Source organism: Pinus tabuliformis, chromosome 2_1, assembly GCF_031772625.1.
Source record: "Pinus tabuliformis cultivar Carrire ecotype Pingquan chromosome 2_1, CPIR1, whole genome shotgun sequence".
Lineage (NCBI taxonomy): Eukaryota > Viridiplantae > Streptophyta > Pinopsida > Pinales > Pinaceae > Pinus > Pinus tabuliformis.
Window position 1 is genome coordinate 433,185,049 of NC_142299.1, and position 20,399 is coordinate 433,205,447.

General features: G+C 39.1%; 1 protein-coding gene across 1 annotated transcript; it reads right to left on the bottom strand.

Moving 5' to 3' along the window:
* Positions 1-1,088: 1,088 nt before the first annotated feature.
* On the bottom strand, positions 1,089-2,673 carry LOC149200745 (transcription termination factor MTERF8, chloroplastic-like). Its single transcript, XM_089399633.1, has one exon. It carries the CDS (start codon positions 2,167-2,169, stop codon positions 1,270-1,272), a length of 900 nt encoding a protein of 299 aa, XP_089255759.1. The 5' UTR covers positions 2,170-2,673; the 3' UTR covers positions 1,089-1,269.
* Between the last annotated feature and the right edge of the window lie 17,726 nt (positions 2,674-20,399).

The following is a 20,399-nucleotide window of genomic DNA, read 5'->3' on the forward strand; positions in this document are numbered from 1 at the left end:
AACCTAAACCTTCAGGTTCGGTACAAATCCTGTTACTTAGAACCGATTTACTTTTGCAGATATTAAGGGTTTTGCTCACAAATAAGTAAACCACGAAGGCCACCCAAACTCTATTTAAAAAACTAGCAAGTTGCATCTATAAATGCAAGGGTTCAACCAGAGAACAAAAATGTCGTGATTACCAACAAATCAATATCTGTTATTTGTTTTTTTATGCTGTGCAAAACACTCTTATTATGCAATTAAAAACCAAAGATGGCAATGCGCTGTAAGAAGGTGGTGTTGTAAGTGAGAAGCTAAAAATTTCTTGGATTCTCCAGATGTTTTGTTTCTATGGTTTTTTACTAGTTAATTTGTTGAATATATACTGGCAGTTTAAGTTAGATGTCAATGCATGAATGTATAAAGCAAGGAGTTCTGTAGGTCATTTTGCTGAAATAGAAGCACAGTGATTAACTATTGATAGTGCTGGAAAGACAATCATGTATATTTTGAATTCTGTATCAAAAATATAGATTTTTTTCTTGGAAAAAAAAGCATACAATTGGACTACTCATCTAACACTGAAGAAATTCCCTAAATATTTCAACTATAGACAATTCACAAGACTCTTATCAAGTTGGTAAATGTCACTTGGATGTAATATGGATGGTTAGAGAGGAGAAATGTTATCCTTCCCGCGCAAGTTTAATATGTTCTGCTTTTTGTCACCCAGCCAATTTTATTGAGACCATAAAAATATCTTAACCTTGCCTGTGATCTGGAAGGTGTGATGCTTGATTACTTGGGGATAAAGAATTAAGATAAGGTTTTGCTCACAAGAAGGTAACCTAAACTCTGTTCAAGAAATGTAACCATTTGCATGAGGCAACCCAAACTCTGTTCAGAAAAAATAACCATTTGCGTATGAAAACTAACCAGTTGCATATAAAAAAGCAAAGACTTCGACCATTGGAGAACAAAATGTTGTTTAACACAAATTACAATCGGTTATTTGCTTTTTATGCTTACAAAAATGCTGATTATTGAATTAAAGTAAACAGAGAACAGGAAAGATGGTGTTGTACCTCGAAATGAAAAGAAAGCAATACTGTCAAATCATTCATATTTTCTAATATGCTTTTCAAAAATGTTACTGGCAGCTGTATAACTTTAATATTGCAAACACGTTTTTTGGACTCTTCTCGCGCTAAGGGAAGCCGTAGAAATTATGAATTGGAGCATTTTCACTCAATGTAAAACTCCTTTACCAGGACTGCACAGGAAAAGTCAGATTGAAGCTTCTGACGAACTATGGCAGCTTTCATTAATCTTTTCCACAGAGAAAAACTCACACAATGTCTCCTTGCCAAGAACCAACTTTCCAGCTTTCCCTTTGCAGTAAATGTCCTGGAGAACTGAGGAGAATTTGGCATTTGAATTAACATATTCTTCCAAGAAACGCTTTTCTGTCAACTGAATAATTTTCGGAAAACACCTTTCTCTTTTCGACGCTTGCAATTGTTTGAACTTCATTGCCTCCAGCACTATATACCGAGGAATCATCCTTCTCTCTAAGCTGTTTGCAAACAGATCTGGGTATTTAACAATATCAGTCAATTCAAGCCTCACAGTCTTGACCAAAAAATCCACATTACGCTTCAGTTTTTCCTCCGAAAGCGTTAGGACCATTGGCCGCTGACTTGCTAAATACAAAATTTGTTGTTCAGAAAAACCTAGGCTGCTCAAACACTGCCGTTTTCGATCTAGTTTCTCTTTCGCTAATCCGAAATATGGACGCAGAGCAATTCTAAACATCTTTGATCCCTTTTTAAACCCTATATCCTCGGCTTGTTTAAACGCCTCCATAACTTTTTCCTCTGAAGCCGTGAGCAAGCGAGGAATCCATGCCAAAATATCTGACAAAGCTTCCCCCTCGACCCCCAATTTCTGCAAAAGTGAAATCGAAAGCCTAAGCTTCTGTTCACTGAGATTAAATATTCGTGTATCAGTAGATACGAGTTTGGAGAGATGCTCTTCCTTCATGAAAGTCCTTAGGAGGTTGAGCTTAGACCGTATGTTTCTTTCAGCTCTGCGAAACAAAAAGGTAGGGTTGTGAAGGACCAACCTTCGAATCTGGGCAGGGCTGGTCAAGCCACAGCCATTTAACAACTCCACAACTTTTTCCATATTCTGACTTGATTTTGCACGAAGCAATTTATTCGTATGTCTAAAGGCTTTAGCAATTTCTTCCGGTGTCAAACCGCATTATCGATGAGAAATTGAGTGGCAACACCCCTGCCGTCTGGAGTTTTAGGTGGCGTTGCTATTTGAGTGCATATATTAGCGAATTTAAAGTGGGGTTCTGCAGTGAAGGCAGGAAAGCGTAGGAAAGACATGGCCAGTGAAAATGGCGCATCGTTCTTTGCAAATCGTTTGCATATATTCTGAATAGACATGGTCTCCGTTCAATGAAAGGCAGAGAAAACTCGATGGCAGAGAGAGCATTAACAGTTACCTGGAGAACGCCAGAGGAGTCAATCCTGGGTGCCTTAGGTGTATAAAACTCAGACACTGGAGGAAGGATTCATAAAACCGAGGGCTGCTTTGCCAAAATCTACAATACATAACACAACAAATTGATAGGGTTTCGTGACAGAAAATTTACCCCTTTAGTGACATTAAGAAGTATGAAAAATGGAACATATTCACTTGATTTTATAATATTGCAAAGCTTGCAGTAAGGTTTGTTGGAAGCTTTGTGCCGTATAAAGTCGTCCCCTAATTAACCTGGAAGCTTTGTGCCGTATAAAGTCGTCTCCTAATTAACCGACGGAGACGAGGCGGAGGAATTCCTTGGAAGGTAAAAAGTGGCCAAAATCAGGGAAAAAAATTCCAGAAAATCTTGTAAAGATAATGTTTGAATCGTGTTTTTGATGGTGGAAATAGATTCAACACGACACCTAAAATTTTGAAGTTTAACAACTATAACTTAGATTTACAAAACTCTTTGCCAAATTTTCTCTAAATATGATCAGAATTTCCATAATTTTCCAAGCAATTCCTCCGGCTAATTAGACTACGACATTAACCAACTACCTCCCTGCGTCCACCATGTCTTCGTACACCAGGGAAATGGCAACGACGTCTTTGTCAATCCTTGGGCATAACAAATAGTACCATAATTGTATCATCTTTGCACTGAACTAGAGAGCCTTCGAGAAAAATAATTTCGAGCAATTTGTGCACCAGGGAGTGTTGACATTTAGTGGAATAGGTTGTAATGCAACTCATTTCACTCTTTTCAAACTTGGGCGCTACATATGATTCTTAACCCTCCTCACAGGGTTGGTGGGAATCGGGATCCTCTTGTAGAGTGTAGCCGTCGGTTACTGCGAGATATAAACACCTATCCTTAACAACAAAATGTTTGGAAAGTATTTAGTGTTTCATGTTTAAAAGAATGCACTCGGCCATCCATGGATATTGAGTTATGAATTAAACATGGAGGCTCAAGAACGAGACCCTATCTAAGGTTACTTGAGGAGCAGCAAGAGCAAAACGAAATATTTTGTTCGTTAATGATTGATTAACTATGTAGAGGACGCATCAATTTGCAAGCATAGTTGTTTCAGCGTCAGTTTTATGAACATATTCCTTCATGAGAACGAGTAGTTCTCCAATGGCATGAACATATCAGGCAGGTGTGAACATGCAGGGAGCGTGAACACAGGTAATAGGTAGCGTGAACAGGTGGCAAGCAGAGGACAGGGTTTTGTGAGCACAGTGGACAGGCAGCGTGAACAAGGTTTCATGAGCACAGAAGCAGAGGTAGCATGAGCACAGAGCAGTGAGGCAGTTAACTTCTAAATAAGTAAACGTTCAGAACATGGAAAACGCTCAGAAGAGCCAAGGCGTAAAGAGCAAGGAAATTGCAAATTTTGTGGAAACAAATCATTTGGGTCAAGTCAAAATTGTTTCAACAAAAAAAATAGGAAGGTGGATTTGGGTAAACGCAAAGCAATATGAGGGCATTTTAAAGTGTAGGATTGCTCGCCTTAAATGGGAACAAATGAAAAGAAAACTAATCAAGATCAAGAAAAATAAAAAGAAAATAAATAAGAGAAACAAAAATAAGAAAGAATCAATCATTTACAGTCCCACATCTACACCTCTTACTTGGTCATCAGATCTATATGTCCAAGAATTGATGAAGGTCAGAACAAGGCTAGAGATTTTGGAAGCCAGAGAACATGAAAGAGACCACAAAATTTCGGAGATCACAATTGCAAACCAATGTCTAATGGAAGGCAATAGAATTTTAAAAGAACAGGTAACAATGTTACAAGAGGCTCTAGAGACAGGAAAACAAGAATGGCAAAACATGAAAGAAGTAATAACAACAAACAGAGATGTGATAATTTCTAAACAAACTCAGGTAGATACACAGGTATCTCAGCAAACAAACATTTCCAAAGAGAAGGCAAAAATGAACAGTGGGAAAGATAGTCCAAAAGAAATCAAAGCTAGAGTTGAAGACGCTAATGGTTACATAAGGACAGAGGAAGAAGAAGATGCAAGTGATCGCAAAGCACAGGAAATAGAACAAAAAGAAAGACAGGACAGAAAAACAAACTTTATTATCAAGGGAATAAGAGATTATGGGAAGAATGAAAGTACTCTCAATTTGACAATAGACTTTCTAAAAGAGAAACTACATTGGAAAGGGCAAATTTTCCAAGCAAGAAGGGTTGGAAAGATATGTGAAGAGAAGCATCGACCCATAAAAGTCACCATGGCAAACGTAAAAGAAAAACGACAGCTTTTGGGGAAAAAGAAACTCTTGAAAGGCTCACACTTCTTCCTCGATGAAGATTTAACCAAAAAACAACAAGACGAGAGAAGGGATGAAGTGGAGAAAATTAGAGCAGCAAGAAATGAAGGGAAAAGGGCATGGTTGTACAATGGGAAAGTCGTTATTGCAGTGTTTGGGCCTCCCGACAAATCAGGGCAGCAAGCTGACAGTAAAGAAAAATAGAGAATTTAATAGTAGAGACGAAAACAACAAGAGCAACATGGACAAAAAGGGGTGAAGACTCAAATTTGAGTCTTATGTGCAGCAGTCAAATCCTACCCAGGTCTACCTAAGTTTAGTTTGTTGGAATTGTAGAGGTTACCCTTGGAGGAGGGAACCTGGGTTAGGGCCTATTGCAGAAGGTAGAGACATAATTTGTCTCACGGAAACTCATGAGCATGATGGTTGCAAAACTCCTGTGTTTGACAGTTATTTGAAGTTGACAGTTTGGAACAAGGTAGTAAAAAATGGAAAAGGGTATGGGGGAATACTAGTTTTAGTGAGATAAAAAGAAGGTCATCACATTCAATTAATTAAAGAACATGCAAATAAACAATATTTATGGTTGAAAATATCAAAGAATGAAAAACACATAAGAATTGCAGCATACTATTTTGCCCCTCAAGTCTCAAAATCTTATAAAAATAAGGGGCTTGACAGCAAGGATCCATATGCAGCGTTAAAACAAGATATTTTCGTGTACTCTCAGCAGGGAGAAGTTCTTTTAGTGGGAGATTTTAATGCTAGAACAACAAATAATCAAGCTAGCATCCTTTTTTGCAAAGAGGACAACAATCCTATTTGGCTCACTGAAGAGGAGAATCCCCAATGGGTGAGGTGTTCAGAAGATGACAAAGTTAGCAATCATTTTGGAGATGAGTTGCTTACATTGTGTGGGACTTTCAACTTAATTATTTGCAATGGTCTAGATAGATGGAAAAGGTATGGGAACTTCATTTGCAACACATACAATGGGGCAAGTGTTGTTGACTATGTGATGTGTTCACAAAGCTTAATAGAAAAGATAGATGAAGTTATTATTGGAGAGCATATTTAGGACTTAAAATCAAACCATAACACAATTTTTATAAGGTTATCATGGGTAGAAGAAAGGCAGCGCAAGAGGAAAACCCAATGCTCTCGACAATCACTATCAAGGGGAAAAATTCTTCTAACACAAGAAAATAGTACTATCTTCGAGACAATGTTAGAGAGATTAATTCAGAAGGAGAAAATTGGTTGCAAACGCTTCAACAGCCATGAGTTAACAAATATAATCCAAAGTGCACTTGAGAATTGCAAAAGAGCAAAAAATAGGGAATCAGAATCAAATTGTTTTCCTGTAAATGCTTGGTTTGATGAGGAATGCAAAATGGCAAGGAGAACCCTGAGAAAGGCAGGAAAAAAGAAGATGAATGTAAAGTTATATAAGGAGATACTAAAAAGAAAAAAAGATGATTTCATGCAAACAAGGAGAGAAAAGTTAATATATTTAAGCAAGAATAATCCAAAGCTTTTCTGGTAGGAACTACAACCAAGGAAAAAACAAATTGAAAATAATATTACAGCCAATCAATGGTTTGAATATGCAAGGCAACTCTATGAGAAAGAATCTGAGGCGGAGTCCCCCCTATGATCAACACAAATTCAAAGCTCTTCACATTACAGGAGGTGGAGAATGAAATTAAGAAGCTGAAAACAAGAAAGGCAAAGGACTTGGTTGAACTTCAAGCAAAGTAGCTAAAATGGGGAATGAACGCTCTTGCACTGCACATCATGAAAATATTCAACAACATCATTCAGCGAAAATTCCCAAGACACTAGACAACTAGCCTAGCAATACCCTTTTTTAAAAGTGGAGACATTAATAATCCATCCAACTATAGAACAATTATGATCAATCCTTTGTTTGCAAAGCTTTTCAGCAGCATGGTAGAAGACAAAATTAGCAAGTGGGTAGAAGTAAAATAAAAGAGAGCAAGAGGACAAGCAGGTTTTAAGACACATTGTTGAAAAGGTTTGGGAGGACAAAGAAGAAGTATTTTGTTGCTTTGTTGACTTCAAAAAAGCATTTGACACAGTTCCTAGGGATAAGTTGTGGCGTAGAATGGAAGAACTTGAAATTCCTATGCATTATAGAGTCGTTGTCCATAGACTTTATGAAGAAGTGAAAGTCAAAATTAGAACCTCAGCAGGTATTTCAGAAAGCTTTAGAAGTGACATTGGAGTCAAGCAAGGTTTCCCTCTATCCCCCACTCTTTTTGGTCTATATATTGATAAATTGGAAGAGTGGCTAAATCTGCAAGGTGGAGATGGTTTTCGGTTGGGGGAGTTTGTGATAAAGCTTGTTTTATATGCTAATGATATTGTATTGATTTCCAAATCAGCCCATGGATTGCAAATGCACTTATATGCCCTTGAGCATTTTTGTAGAGCAGTGGGGATGCAAGTCAATACTAGCAAGACCAAAATAATGATTTTTTCTATTAAAAGGAAGCAGAGCCAACATATTTTCTTCTTTGAGGACAACATTCTTGAAGAAGTAAATGAGTACAAGTACCTTGTGATTGATTTCAACAACAAACTCAATTGGGAGGATTGCAGAAAGAAGAGAATTTTAGAAGGGTGGAAGGCATTATATGCTCTTCAAAATAGATGTAGAGAGGCAGAGTTATGGAATTAGAAAACGATTAAAGTGCTTTTTGGACTCCTAGTTTGTCAATGATGCTATATGGGTGTGAATTATGGGCTAGCAGCACTCCCGTCTCAAAATGGAAACAAATTGAGAAAATTCAAAAACGCTTGACCATCAACAAGTTCAAAATAAAAAGTTTGGTACCTTATGAGATAATTTTGAGTAAAACATGATCATCTTCCATTGAAGCAATTGCTATGGTGCGGCTCATAAGATACCTAAAAAGAATTGAACAAATGAGAGTAGGTAGATGGCCTACTGTTATCTTCAATGAAGGCATCAGTGAAAGAAAAAAAACATGGATGAAACAAAACTACACATGGATCCAAAAATGGAATATCTACCTCATTGTCTGTCCCACAAATAGCAAGGAGCTAAAGGATTTTGTTATGGAGAAGTTTGGTAAAAATGTATGGGGAAAAGAGTTGGGTAGAAAGAAGAAATATTACATTGAGGAATTCAACCCTACGTGTGATTTACAACAAAAAGAGTTCTTTGGAGCTAGCATTTCATGGAGGGCAAAGGTTTTTATTGCTCAATTAAGGACCAACTCACATCAACTTCAGTGTGAAACAAGACGGTGGAAAAGGCCTAAAGAAGCTTGGGAAGAACGAGTGTGTACATTTTGCACATCTGGGGCTGTGGAATCAGTAAAACATTTCATTTTGGAATGTGATGCATTCAAAGACATCAGAGAAATTTATGAGAACATGTTAGCATCAGTTTCTTGGCATTGTCTTTTTAGCGAGGGGATCGTTGAAAGGTTGGGTCAACGCATCATCAATTTGAATTGTAAAAGGACTGAATTGCAAAAAGCGAAAAACAAGGAACTAATGGTCTCATAGACTATTCTTAGTCTCGTGGACCTTAAAATATTATTTCATTTCATTTCATATATCTATCAGTGGTAAAAAAAGTTATTTATTTATCATCAATAATAATGTAAATATAAAGTTAATTTTTAATTTGCATAATTATAATTATAATGTAAAGTTATTTTTAAAAATTATAGAGTTAAAATCATAATTTAAAATGGTTTTTAAAAATATAAAAGAAAACCCACAATATAGATGAGAAATGATAAATTTTAGTGATCAATAAGTGGTTCTAAACATCTCTATATTAAAATAGTAGAGAGGAATCGAATATCTTGAGATGCTAACCTTTTTTCAGAGTGAAAAGACATTTGATCTTTAGTTAAGATGGATCTAGGTTGGTTTAATTCCCCCCTTCAAAGAGGCTATATTCCACATAAATACCATGGATCAATACCATGAGTTCAAAAACCACTATAGATCTACCAAGTGCCAATAGGGATCAAACATCTTGAGATGCAAAACTCTTTTAGAATGAGAAGAGATGTGGTCCCTCTTGGTGAATGGTGGATCCAGAGTTAAGATGGATCTAGGTTGGTTTAGTTTCCCCCTTTAAATAGATTATATTCCACATGAATATCATGAGTCGATATCAAGGGTTCTCATAAACTTGAAGCTCAAAAACTAGTAGTAATTGACCAAGTTTACCTTAACTACAAAACAAAAATTAATAAAATAATAATGATAAAATAGAAGTTTTATTTTTATTACTCTAGTTTGAAATTATTTGTATTTTAACTGAAAGTTATTTTTATTTTATCTTGACTGAGTCAAAATGATTACAAGACATTACATTACATTACAACATCTCCTACCATACTAGGCTAGGGAGTACCTCTAGGTGCAAGGCACTTGGTTGTCTTAAAAGTGCAATGACTAATATATCAAGGTTATTAGCAAAGTATCATCTTATTGTTCATGGCATCGAATAGTTTTTTAACTCGTCACTTAAACACTGTGCTTACAATTTTCCAATGTATGGGATATTTACCAAGGGAAACATTCCACTCATTATAGATATGTCTTTGTTGCATAAATGGGAGTGTTTCAACTATATCAATGATTTCTCTTTCCACTTTGCCTAATCAGTGCTCCCAAATAGTGCCACTGCAAGAAATAAGGTTGACCATTATGCCGATCCAATTTATGATAAAAGCAAATTCAAATGAAAAACTAAACAATTATCTCCTTCTAGCCATACTTCTAAGAAACCAAGAAATCAAAATATCAAATAGATCTATTCCAGCTTGATTTATGTTGAGTTGACAATAATTTAGTGCATTGCGAAGGTCAACATCTCAAAATATTTTGAACACATTTAGATATGAATCTACGACGTATTGTTAAATCATGTCTGTTGAAAATGCAACAAGATGATGGAGCTTAGTGGAAAGGAGTCACCTTCACTAAGTGGACCCGCAGGCTATTTTTGGTGCAAAGTCTATTTTTAGACATATGGATCATGGTCTATGAGTTGCAGGATGTTATTTGTGGATGATTGGTCATGTTGGTAAAAATAAATGGACTTCTATTTTTAGACATATGGGCGGAGTCTATTTTTAGACTGCCAGTCTAAATATAGAACAGTCGAATATTATTAGCTCTTAATAATATTTGGACTATAAACATTATTTTATTCTCTTGGAGCACTTCAGTTCGAGCTACAGATGTGGCACATGCAGCTGCCAGAAGGAAATACGCTTTTCTTATGGGTCAGTTGAGCTATTGCATGATGGACTTCAGTTAGAACTCAAGTGGTTGAGTTTTGGTGGAGTTGATGGAGTTGTGTTCAATTTGACTTGGTTGAACTAGTTGTATTTAGTCTCACTAAATAATACACTAGTGATGAGTTGTGTGAATTAATTATTAACTCATAAATCAACTAAAGAATACATCAGTTAACTCAGTGCATGGACAGTTCAGTGGAGACAGGTGTTAGAGGTGAGTGAAAGGGCAAGATAGTTGTCAGTTGTGACTATAGTTGTGCATGAGATTTGCACATGCATGGATTGAGATTTCCAATGAGGATTGCGCAGTCACACACAAGGGAAATACGAGTTTGGTCATTCCATTCATCATTATTCTCATGTAGGATTGCGCAGTGGAGGCAGGAAAGCAACAAAGGAGATTTGAACCTGTGATTGATTCAGATCTGAGCTAGTTTTGTGTGTAACAGGTGGAGATAGTACTGAGTACTTGCAATGAGTATTGTACTATGTATTGTTACATGTTCTCAATCAATATAATATACAGATAGTTGGGGGTTTTCAGCTGTATACTTTCCCCGGTTACATACTGTGTTAATGTGCGCATGCGATTGATGTTTCATTGTTTTTAATTCCGCAAAATTGATGATCAACGTAGAGGAGATTATGTATTATGCATGCATTCCGCAATAGTGTATAATTAGGATAATCTCTGTGAATAAGTGTCATATTATTCAAAATTTCTACATGGTATCGGAGCAGAGTTGATCATCGGATCTATTATTCAGAAAGTGTTTGCATTTTATTTCTTCAGGCAGAGTCTGTAATCGGGCCAGGTAGCCTCTGGATTCATCCTTCTTTTGGAAGGTGAGATATCCGGTGAATGCCCATACAGTCAATCTCTGTACAAGAAATACTTTGTTCTCACAAATTTTAGATCAGAAGCAGTTGAGTTTTGAGCTGGTGGAATTCAAATTTGCAGCAGTGTTTTCTTGGTGTCAAAGTTGAAATATCTTTCAACGGATTGCGATTGGAGTATGCCCTTGAAGGCAGCTCGAATTATATTGCATGGAAAGACAAGATGGAGGCGGTGTTAGATGACAATGGGCTGAAGGAGTTCATAGAGGCTGAGGTCCCACTGCTCACGTTGATGCTTGGCAAAAGAAGACAACAAAGTGTCGAAGGATTCTGTTGGAGGGCGTGAAGAATCACATTATGTTCAACCTACATGGAAAGGCTTCTCCATACTTGATGTGGAAAGCATTGACAGATCTATTCCAAAGCAAGAGCGACCAGAGGAAGTTGGCGCTCAAGGATAAACTCATAAACATTAAATGTGAGAAGGGAGACAGTATGCCCAAGTATCTCACGAAGTTCACTCAATGCCGGAATGAGCTGGGAAGTGTGGGGGTGACTGTCGATGATGAGGACTTGGTGAGCTTGGCTCTCCTTGGTCTTCCGAAGAGTTGGCATTCCTATCAGGACTCTGTCAATGGTCGGGAGAAATTGCCAGGATGGCAGAGACTTTGGTGAGATCTTGTGCAGGAGGAGATCAAGCAGAATACTAGGGACGGATCTTCATCAAAGGCAACTGATGAAGAAAATTGCGCTTTGGCTCCCAAAGCAAAGAAGGGGAAGAAAAATAAAGCTTCTCATTCCGGTGCGAAAGGCAAGAAGCAGGACATGTCCAAGGTGAAGTGCTTTCACTGTCACTAACACGGACATTATGCCACAAATTGTCCGCAGAAGAAGAAAAATAAGCAAGCTGCTGGATCTGCAGCAAGAGACGCCTTAGCCTCGCAGTTTGAGCTAGATTTTTCATTGATTGCATGCTTGGTATCAAGTGTGATGGGATCAGTATGGTTCTTGGACAGTGGTGCATCTTTTCACATGACAGGAGATCGAGATTTGTTTTCTGATCTGGAGGAGAAAGATCTTGGAGTGCACATCGAGATGGGCGATGATGGTAGATACAGTGCAACTGGTATTGGTACCATTTCCTTTGAGAGGGAGTCTGGTAAACCCTTCATATTGAAGGAAGTGATGCATGTTCCAGGATTGAAGAAGAATCTTATCTCAGTGGCGATGTTAGAAGACAAGGGATATGATGTTGTTTTCAGCGAGGGAAAAGCTTTCCTGCGTAGTAAGACAACTGGAGAAACCCGGAAGATAGGGGTTCGAGTCAGAAACCTTTATCAGCTGCATGTAGATGGTTGCGTAACAATGGCATGCAAGGCACAAGGATTGGTGAGCTGGGATGATGGCGAGCTGTGGCACAGGAGATCGGGCCACCTTCACCATGGAGCCTTGAAGATACTGTAGCAGATTACTACTGGGCTTCCTAAAGGCACTCTTGCGCAGTCAGATCAGTGCAAGGGGTGTACTTTGGGAAAATTTGTGAAATCCACCTTTCATGAGAAGGATAGTCACGCCACGACGATCCTTGAGAGAATTCACACAAACGTGTGTGGACTTGTCTCAGTAGCTTCGACAGCAAAGAACAGGTACTATGTGATCTTTGTTGATGATTTCTCTCGAAAGTGCTGGATCTTCTTCATGCAGAAGAAGAGCGAGACATACTCAAAGTTTTGTGAGTTCAAAGCACTGGTCGAGAAGGAATCGAGGAAGAAGGTGAAGGATCTTAGGAGCGACAATGGTGGTGAATTCATCTCTGGCGAGTTCAAGGACTTCTGCAGTGCAGAAGGGATTCAAAGAGAGCTCATAGCTCCCCATACCCACAGCAGAATGGGGTTGTTGAGCGGAAGAACAGAATGATCATGGGTGCTGCACGGGCGATGTTGCATGATCAGGGCCTACCCCTTCACTTGTGGGCGGAAGCATGCAATACTGCAGTATATGTGCAGAACCGTTGTCCTCACAAGATACTTGGCATGAGTACACCCGAGGAGGCTTATTCTGGTAAGAGGCTTGATATTTCTCATTTGAGGATTTTTGGTTCTAACATTTACATGCATGTGACGAAGGATGCCAGGAAGAAGCTGGAACCGACCGCATAAGTTGGGATATTTGTGGGGTACACTGATACGTCCCACAACTATTGTGTGTATTTTCCAGACAGTCGCAAGACTGTTGTGCGACGGGATATCAAATTTTAGGAGGAGAAAGCCATGAAGTGTTCGCTTGAGAGGGAGCCACACTTGCATGCAGATGAGGAGCTATTAGTTCCTAAGGATGAGATTCAGGACGTGGATCAGCCACAGGACGAATTTCATGGAGTGGAAGAGACCACTCATGCAGCACCAGCCATTAGAGGGCGAAAGCGCATTACAGAAGCTAAGCGACTGGGTCAAGATGCAGAGAAGGTTGTAGGACCACCTACAGCGCAACGCAGACTGAGACAGTCACCTGATTGGTACACTGGATACATGGCTCTTGTGAGCAAATGTTTCGTGACTGAGCCATCCTCTTTCGAGGAAGCTGTGGAGGACCCCGCATGGGTAGATGCCGTGGTGGAAGAGTATGATTCGATTGTTAGAAACAGTGCATGGGAGATTGTCCCAAGACCGGAAGGGAAATCAGTGGTGGGTTCGAGATGGATCTACAAAGTGAAGCAGGCAACTGAAGGGAGTGTGGAAAAGTACAAGGAAAGATTTGTTGCCCGAGGCTTTTCACAGATAGAGGGGATCGATTATGAGGAGACCTTTGCACCTGTCGCAAGGTATTCTTCCATATGGACGATTCTTGCTCTCTCAGCACAGATGGGGTGGCACATTCATCAAATGGATGTGAAGATTGTGTTCCTCAACGGAGTCATTGAGGAGGAGGTGTACATAGAGCAGCCCGAAGGTTTCAAGATCTTCAGCAGTGAGTCGCATGTGTGCAGGCTCAAGAGAGAACTATATGGGTTGAAACAAGCACCACGTGCTTGGTACGCACGGATAGACAGTTATTTCATTGGACTTGGATTCTCCAAGAGTGAGGCGGATCCTAACCTATACCAGATTGTGGTGGAGGGTAAGTTGCTTATCATTGTACTTTATGTAGATGATTTGATTTTGACGGGAGATGAGCCGTTGATACTTTCATGCAAGGAGGGTCTTGCTAGGGAGTTTGAGATGAAGGACTTGGGCCTCCTTCATTATTTCCTGGGATTGGAAATTTGGCAGTGCAGTGATGGACTATTTGTTTCTCAGGGTAAGTATGCTCGGGAGATACTGGAGAAGTTCAACATGCATGGCTGCAAGCCTATTGATACTCCTCTTCCTGGAGGTTGGAGGAAGGAGGATGCTACTTCAGCGGAGGTAGTGGATGCCACTGTTTATCGACAGTTGGTGGGGTCGCTTATGTATCTGGTCAATACACGACCCGATATATGTTATGCTATTAACCAGCTTTCACAAGCTATGGTTAAGCCAACCAAGCTCTTCTGGAAGGCAGGCAAGCATGCATTGCGTTATCTTCGAGGCACATCGGGATATGGATTGTGGTACAGACAGGAGGATGAGGTGAAGCTATGTGGCTTCACGGATGCAGATTGGGTAGGAAGCCCAATGGACAGAAAGAGCACATCTGGAGGGATCTTCAATATCAGGTCGACAACCGTTTCTTGGTACAGCAGGAAGCAGAGATCCGTGGCACTCAGTTCAGCAGAGGCCGAGTATATGGCAGCAAGTTTGGCTGCATGCGAGGCTATATGGATGAGGAAGATCCTGGTTGGGTTGTTCGGTTCGTGCTTGGAGCCTACTGTGATTTATTGTGATAACCAGAGTTGCATTAAACTCTCGGCTAATCCAGTATTTCATGATATATATAAGCACATTGACATCAGGTACCATCATATCAGAGATTGTGTGCAGTGGAGAATCATGTTACTTTCATACATTCCAACGGAGGATCAAGATGCTGATATCTTGACGAAGGCGCTCACTAGGAGCAAATTCGAATACCACCGAGGCAGGATAGGGGTTGCAGATAATCCATATCTTGTTGAGAGGGAGTGTTGAAAATGCAACAAGATGATGGAGCTTAGTGGAAAGGAGTCGCCTTCACTAAGTGGGCCCGCAGGCTATTTTTGGCGCAAAGTCTATTTTTAGACATATGGATCATGGTCTATGAGTTGCAGGATGCTATTTGTGGATGATTGGTCATGTTGGTAAAAATAGATGGACTTCTATTTTTAGACATATGGGCGGAGTCTATTTTTAGATTGCTAGTCTAAATATAGAACAGTCGAATATTATTAGCTCTTAATAATATTTGGACTATAAACATTATCTTATTCTCTTGGAGCACTTCAGTTCGAGCTACGGATGTGGCACATGCAACTGCCAGAAGGAAATACGCTTTTCTTATGGGTCAGTTGAGCTATTGCATGATGGACTTCAGTTAGAACTCAAGTGGTTGAGTTTTGGTGGAGTTGATTGAGGAGTTGATGGAGTTGTGTTCAGTTTGACTTGGTTGAACTAGTTGTATTTAGTCTAACTAAAGAATACACAGTGATGAGTTGTGTGAATTAATTCACTAATTATTAACTCATAAATCAACTAAAGAATACATCAGTTAACTCAGTACATGGACAGTACAGTGGAGACAGGTGTTAGAGGTGAGTGAAAGGGCAAGACAGTTGTCAGTTGTGACTATAGTTGTGCATGAGATTTGCACATGCATGGATTGAGATTGCCAATGAGGATTGCACAGTCACACACAAGGGAAATACGAGTTTGGTCATTCCATTCATCATTATTCTCATGTAGGATTGTGCAGTGGAGGCAGGCAAGCAGCGGAGGAGATTTGAACTTGTGATTGATTCAGATCTGAGCTAGTTTTGTGTGTAACAGGTGGAGATAGTACTGAGTACTTGCAAGGAGTATTGTACTATGTATTGTTACATGTTCTCAATCAATATAATATACAGATAGTTGGGGGTTTTCAGCTGTATGCTTTCCCCGGTTACATACTGTGTTAATGTGCGCATGCGATTGATGTTTCATTGTTTTTAATTCCGCAAAATTGATGATCAACGTAGAGGAGATTATGTATTATGCATGCATTCCGCAATAGTGTATAATCAGGATAATCTCTGTGAATAAGTGTCATATTATTCAAAATTTCTACAATGTCGACTAACCATGAGAGATTAGAAAAAGGGTTCTGTATGGCATCTTCATCGTCTTCAGTCATTTCTTAATGAGTTTTAGATATAATAAGTCACACATTCATCTCAAACTATTTCAAAAGTGCGGAAATTACTTAAGTGGAACATCAATGGATGATTTCCCCCCTCAAAGTGTCATACAATATATTTCTCAATTTTGTTGTGGTAGTGTGAACATTTTGAGATCATAGACAAAGTTTTCGCAAACTACTCTTTTAAGTCACCATTGTTGAACTTGCATATGCTCATCCCAACCCTTGTAGTTAGTTTGGGAAAAATATTTACATGTACAAAAGTTAACACAACTCGAAATTTGGCTTCTTATTCAGGGCACCCACCAATAACATCCAAATATTCCATACTTTGCTACACATACTCATGAAATTGCAATTTGGAAGCAATTGGGAGAATAACAATGCTTTCTTTGATGCTTGAGAAACGCAAATGTTTTTGTGCCATAAAAGAGTACATGAGATGGATACATTTAATATAACTATTGCCACAGTAAGAACTTGTCACCTTGATCTCAAGAGGCTTCTTAATATAATACTAGTGATTATAGAGCATACTTTCATAAAATTCAAATTTTCTCATGTCACATCCAAATTGATCAAGCTTAATTTTATGTCAACATTATTCCTATTTCTGAATTGCAAAAGATGTTTTGCCATTTCAACTTGAAAATATAGACAATAAGGTTTGCAACCACATTAAGATTTTATTGAGGATCCTTTCATAATAAAATATTTGGTTACAAACTTCTATCTTTTTGTGAACTCCATCCCTTTTAAACATGTTTGCACCTCCTCTTCAAGGCTTGTAAGTTGTTTCTTATAATGAACACAGCAATTTGGCCAATATCCTCCCCATCCTGCACCAAACCCAAACCCAGAGATAAAGTTTGTGAAACATTTTGATGATATAAGTCCAAGTCAATGTTTTCTCAAATTACATAAAGTATTCATAGTGTTCCATTATCAACTACCTTGAGGTGAATGGAGAGATCTTTGCAACAAATTACATCCTTGAGGGATATCAATAAAAAGAAATCATTACATTTCTTTTGTTTTTGTGTAAGATTGGCAGTGCCTTTCTATTAATCATATGTAAAGCAGGTTATAGAATATATGTCCAATGGCCTCAATTTGCCTGAAGGAAACTAGGTTTGTTGACCACCGATTAACATCATAAGCCTTCCAAAACATAAACAGTTTGAGTATGTCCATCCAAGATTTATAGGCTACCATATTTATCACCCATTTATATGTACTACTGACAATGTAAATTCTATCCGACCAAATCATAAAAACAACAAAAAACATCATAAACGTTTAGAAATATCATGAATTCCCAGTAATCAATCATCAGATGATTCTACCGGGGCAAGGTCCTTGGCACTCGACCCTAGAATTTCATTTTTTTGCAGACTTTGTAGTTGTTTTTCCATGCGGCCAAGGCAGACATTTTGATGGTACTATTGTACCTGTACTACCTCTAATTCACGTTGAATGTCCTTGAGGCTCAATTAATATTGTTGGGTTTTCTAGGGGCTATCCAAGTTCTGGGTTGTCAACATGGCTCTCACCAGTAAGCTCTTCATTACCCAATATAGTTGGATTGACTATTTGAACAGAGTAAGCCTTCTGTGGGTGTGTTTAGGGTCCATTACCAAAAGTTCTCAGTCCTCTGTTGGAATCGGTTCTGCTGCCGCCTTGGCATTCAATTCTGCCTCCCATGACGAGATTACGAACTTCACTTCTGTCGAGGATCCAACAATGTAAGCATGCATGAGATTTTGCATGTTCTCCTCCCCCGTTTTCCTTCCTCTTTTACATTGGCGCTTGCTAGGGAAAGCCAGCGGTGCTTTCCCTTTCTTGTTGTTTTGATTGTTGTCACGACAACACCCTCACTTCCCCCGCCAGCCTTTGCCTTCACCATGTTGTCGTAGACTGAGTCTCCCAACGATTGCGGTACCTCCCATGCTCTCACCGTAGTGAGGACCAACAGCATCGGAGTTGGAGGAGTTTGCAGTTTAGGCAGACCAAAAAGGGTAGTGCACACAAATGGTTTAATAAAATCTGTACCATCCAAATGCAAAATGCAGGCTTTACCATTCGTCTCTTTCCTATGGGAGACAATTTTGGTTCCCCATTTCCTGTTTTGAGGAGTGAAAACACAAAGAACCCCGACACCCTCGGCCTTTGCCTTTGGGCTGGCAAAAGACCTGACTTTCACCATATCCTTCAAATGGCTCAGATGCATTACTTCTCCCAGACTCTCTACCCGACTCTAGGCCCAACCAAGCCTCTGACGCCAAGAATTAAATGAATCCTTCACAAAATTTACAGACCAGATGTTAGGTGATAATCCCGACTCCCCATACATGCCCCTCTGGGCTGGAAGATTTCCAATAGACGTCAGACTCTGTAACTGACCCCAGACCCATCCAGGCCTCAGACGCAAAAATAAAATAAAATAAAAAAATCATTATATTATTGTCATTTTCTATTTTCATTTGTTGCTTCAAGTTGATAGCCTCTTGATGAAAAAATCAATTAGGTTCAAGTTTGATAAAAAATTATAGTTTGACCCAACGTTGAAGTCCCTCACGTGACTAGAAACATGCCAAAGACAGGCCTATGCAAAGGTATAGCCGATAAGCATGTGAAGTACAATTATAGATATTGATTACATATTTTCATTTTGAATCTACAATGAATTCATGAAGATTGTGTGGGGTTGTGGATATTTCCGCTATTGGAATACTAAGAAGTTGGCCTTTACACACCAAAATTTTGAAAAAATCCGCATATGCATATATTATCATGTGTGTGTGTGTGTGTAATACCCTCCTCCCACATTTACCTAAGTTAATCGGTCTGCTGGGGTAAACATGTGACGAGATGCTACTATGATTTGATTCAAATCACCATTTACATCTAACAAAGTGAAATCGACAAAACACAACCAACCTGACCTTGGGGGCCTCCACCCCAAGATTTGTTGATTTTTGGTAGCATCAGATGTGCTCTAGCTCCGAAATTTTGTGGAGGGGCTACAACACATGAGATCTCCAAGACCCAGAGATTGTTTGGAGAAATTCCACCCGGAGTGCATGTTATTTAAATAATTAATTTTTTATAATGGTGCCTAAGTTAAAACTTAGGAAATTAAAATAATTAAAGTGAATTAATGTAAATATGGGTGAGAAGCTTCTAAGTGACGAGGATCAAGTCTAATTTAATCTTAGTTTTTGATTAGAGATTAAATCATGATCATTGATTTGTCAACAGGAAAAGTATAAAGGAAGGCTTGGGGTCAGTTGGAGAACATGCACAGAGAGAGCAACACTCGAGCTAGATCGAAATTTGGGGGCGTGGTTTACTGAGAATTTCAAAGTAAGATTCTAGTGCAGAGAGGGGCAGTTTGGCAGTGGGAATTTTGTCCAAGGCCGAGAATACATAGCAGAGAGTTAGTGCAGCACCAAAGAGAGACAACACAACTCTAGGAGGGTGACGTAGTCACATAGAGGCAACATTGGGGTTTTTGTGAGGCAGATTAGACATCAATTCAGTAGGTTGATTTTTGAGCTAGGAAGGCTCACTGGGAGGGTGATGTAGTCCCAGCGCAGAGCTGGGAGCAGCCGTCGCCGCACAACGTTGGGGACAACGTAGTCACCTGTGGGGTTTGTCCATCCAGTTGTTGGATCCGCCAAAATATCTGTCTCTGGATAGAGGTACTTCTGCAGGGTTTATTCTTTGTTGGGTGAGCCGGATTTGGCACCCTAGTTGTATCAGAAATCTACATAATAATAAAACCCTCATATTTGTTGCACTGGTTTTCCCACATTGGGTTTTTCCGGAGACGTTTAGTCCAAAAATAAGTGTATCCTTTGTGTGGTTGTCTCATTTATTTTTCAGTACTTGATCTGTATATTGGTGTAGGCTCCAATGTATTTGCATTAACATTTTATGAATAATTCTGAAAATAACATGTTAAAATGAAGAACACAAGTAGGTAATGCAAATCATTTTACTGCAGTAGGATTTCTGATTTGTTAGATTCAGAAATTCTCACATGGTATCAGAGGGATTGTAGATCAAGCAAGACTGAAGCCAACAGAGAAAGGACAGAGGAAAAATTTGTGTGTGAAGACAGTTGTCCCGAGAGACAA

Bases quoted from the DNA above. Each gene is read 5' to 3' on its own strand.
- LOC149200745 (XM_089399633.1), bottom strand. From the start codon at position 2,169: ATGGAAAAAGTTGTGGAGTTGTTAAATGGCTGTGGCTTGACCAGCCCT.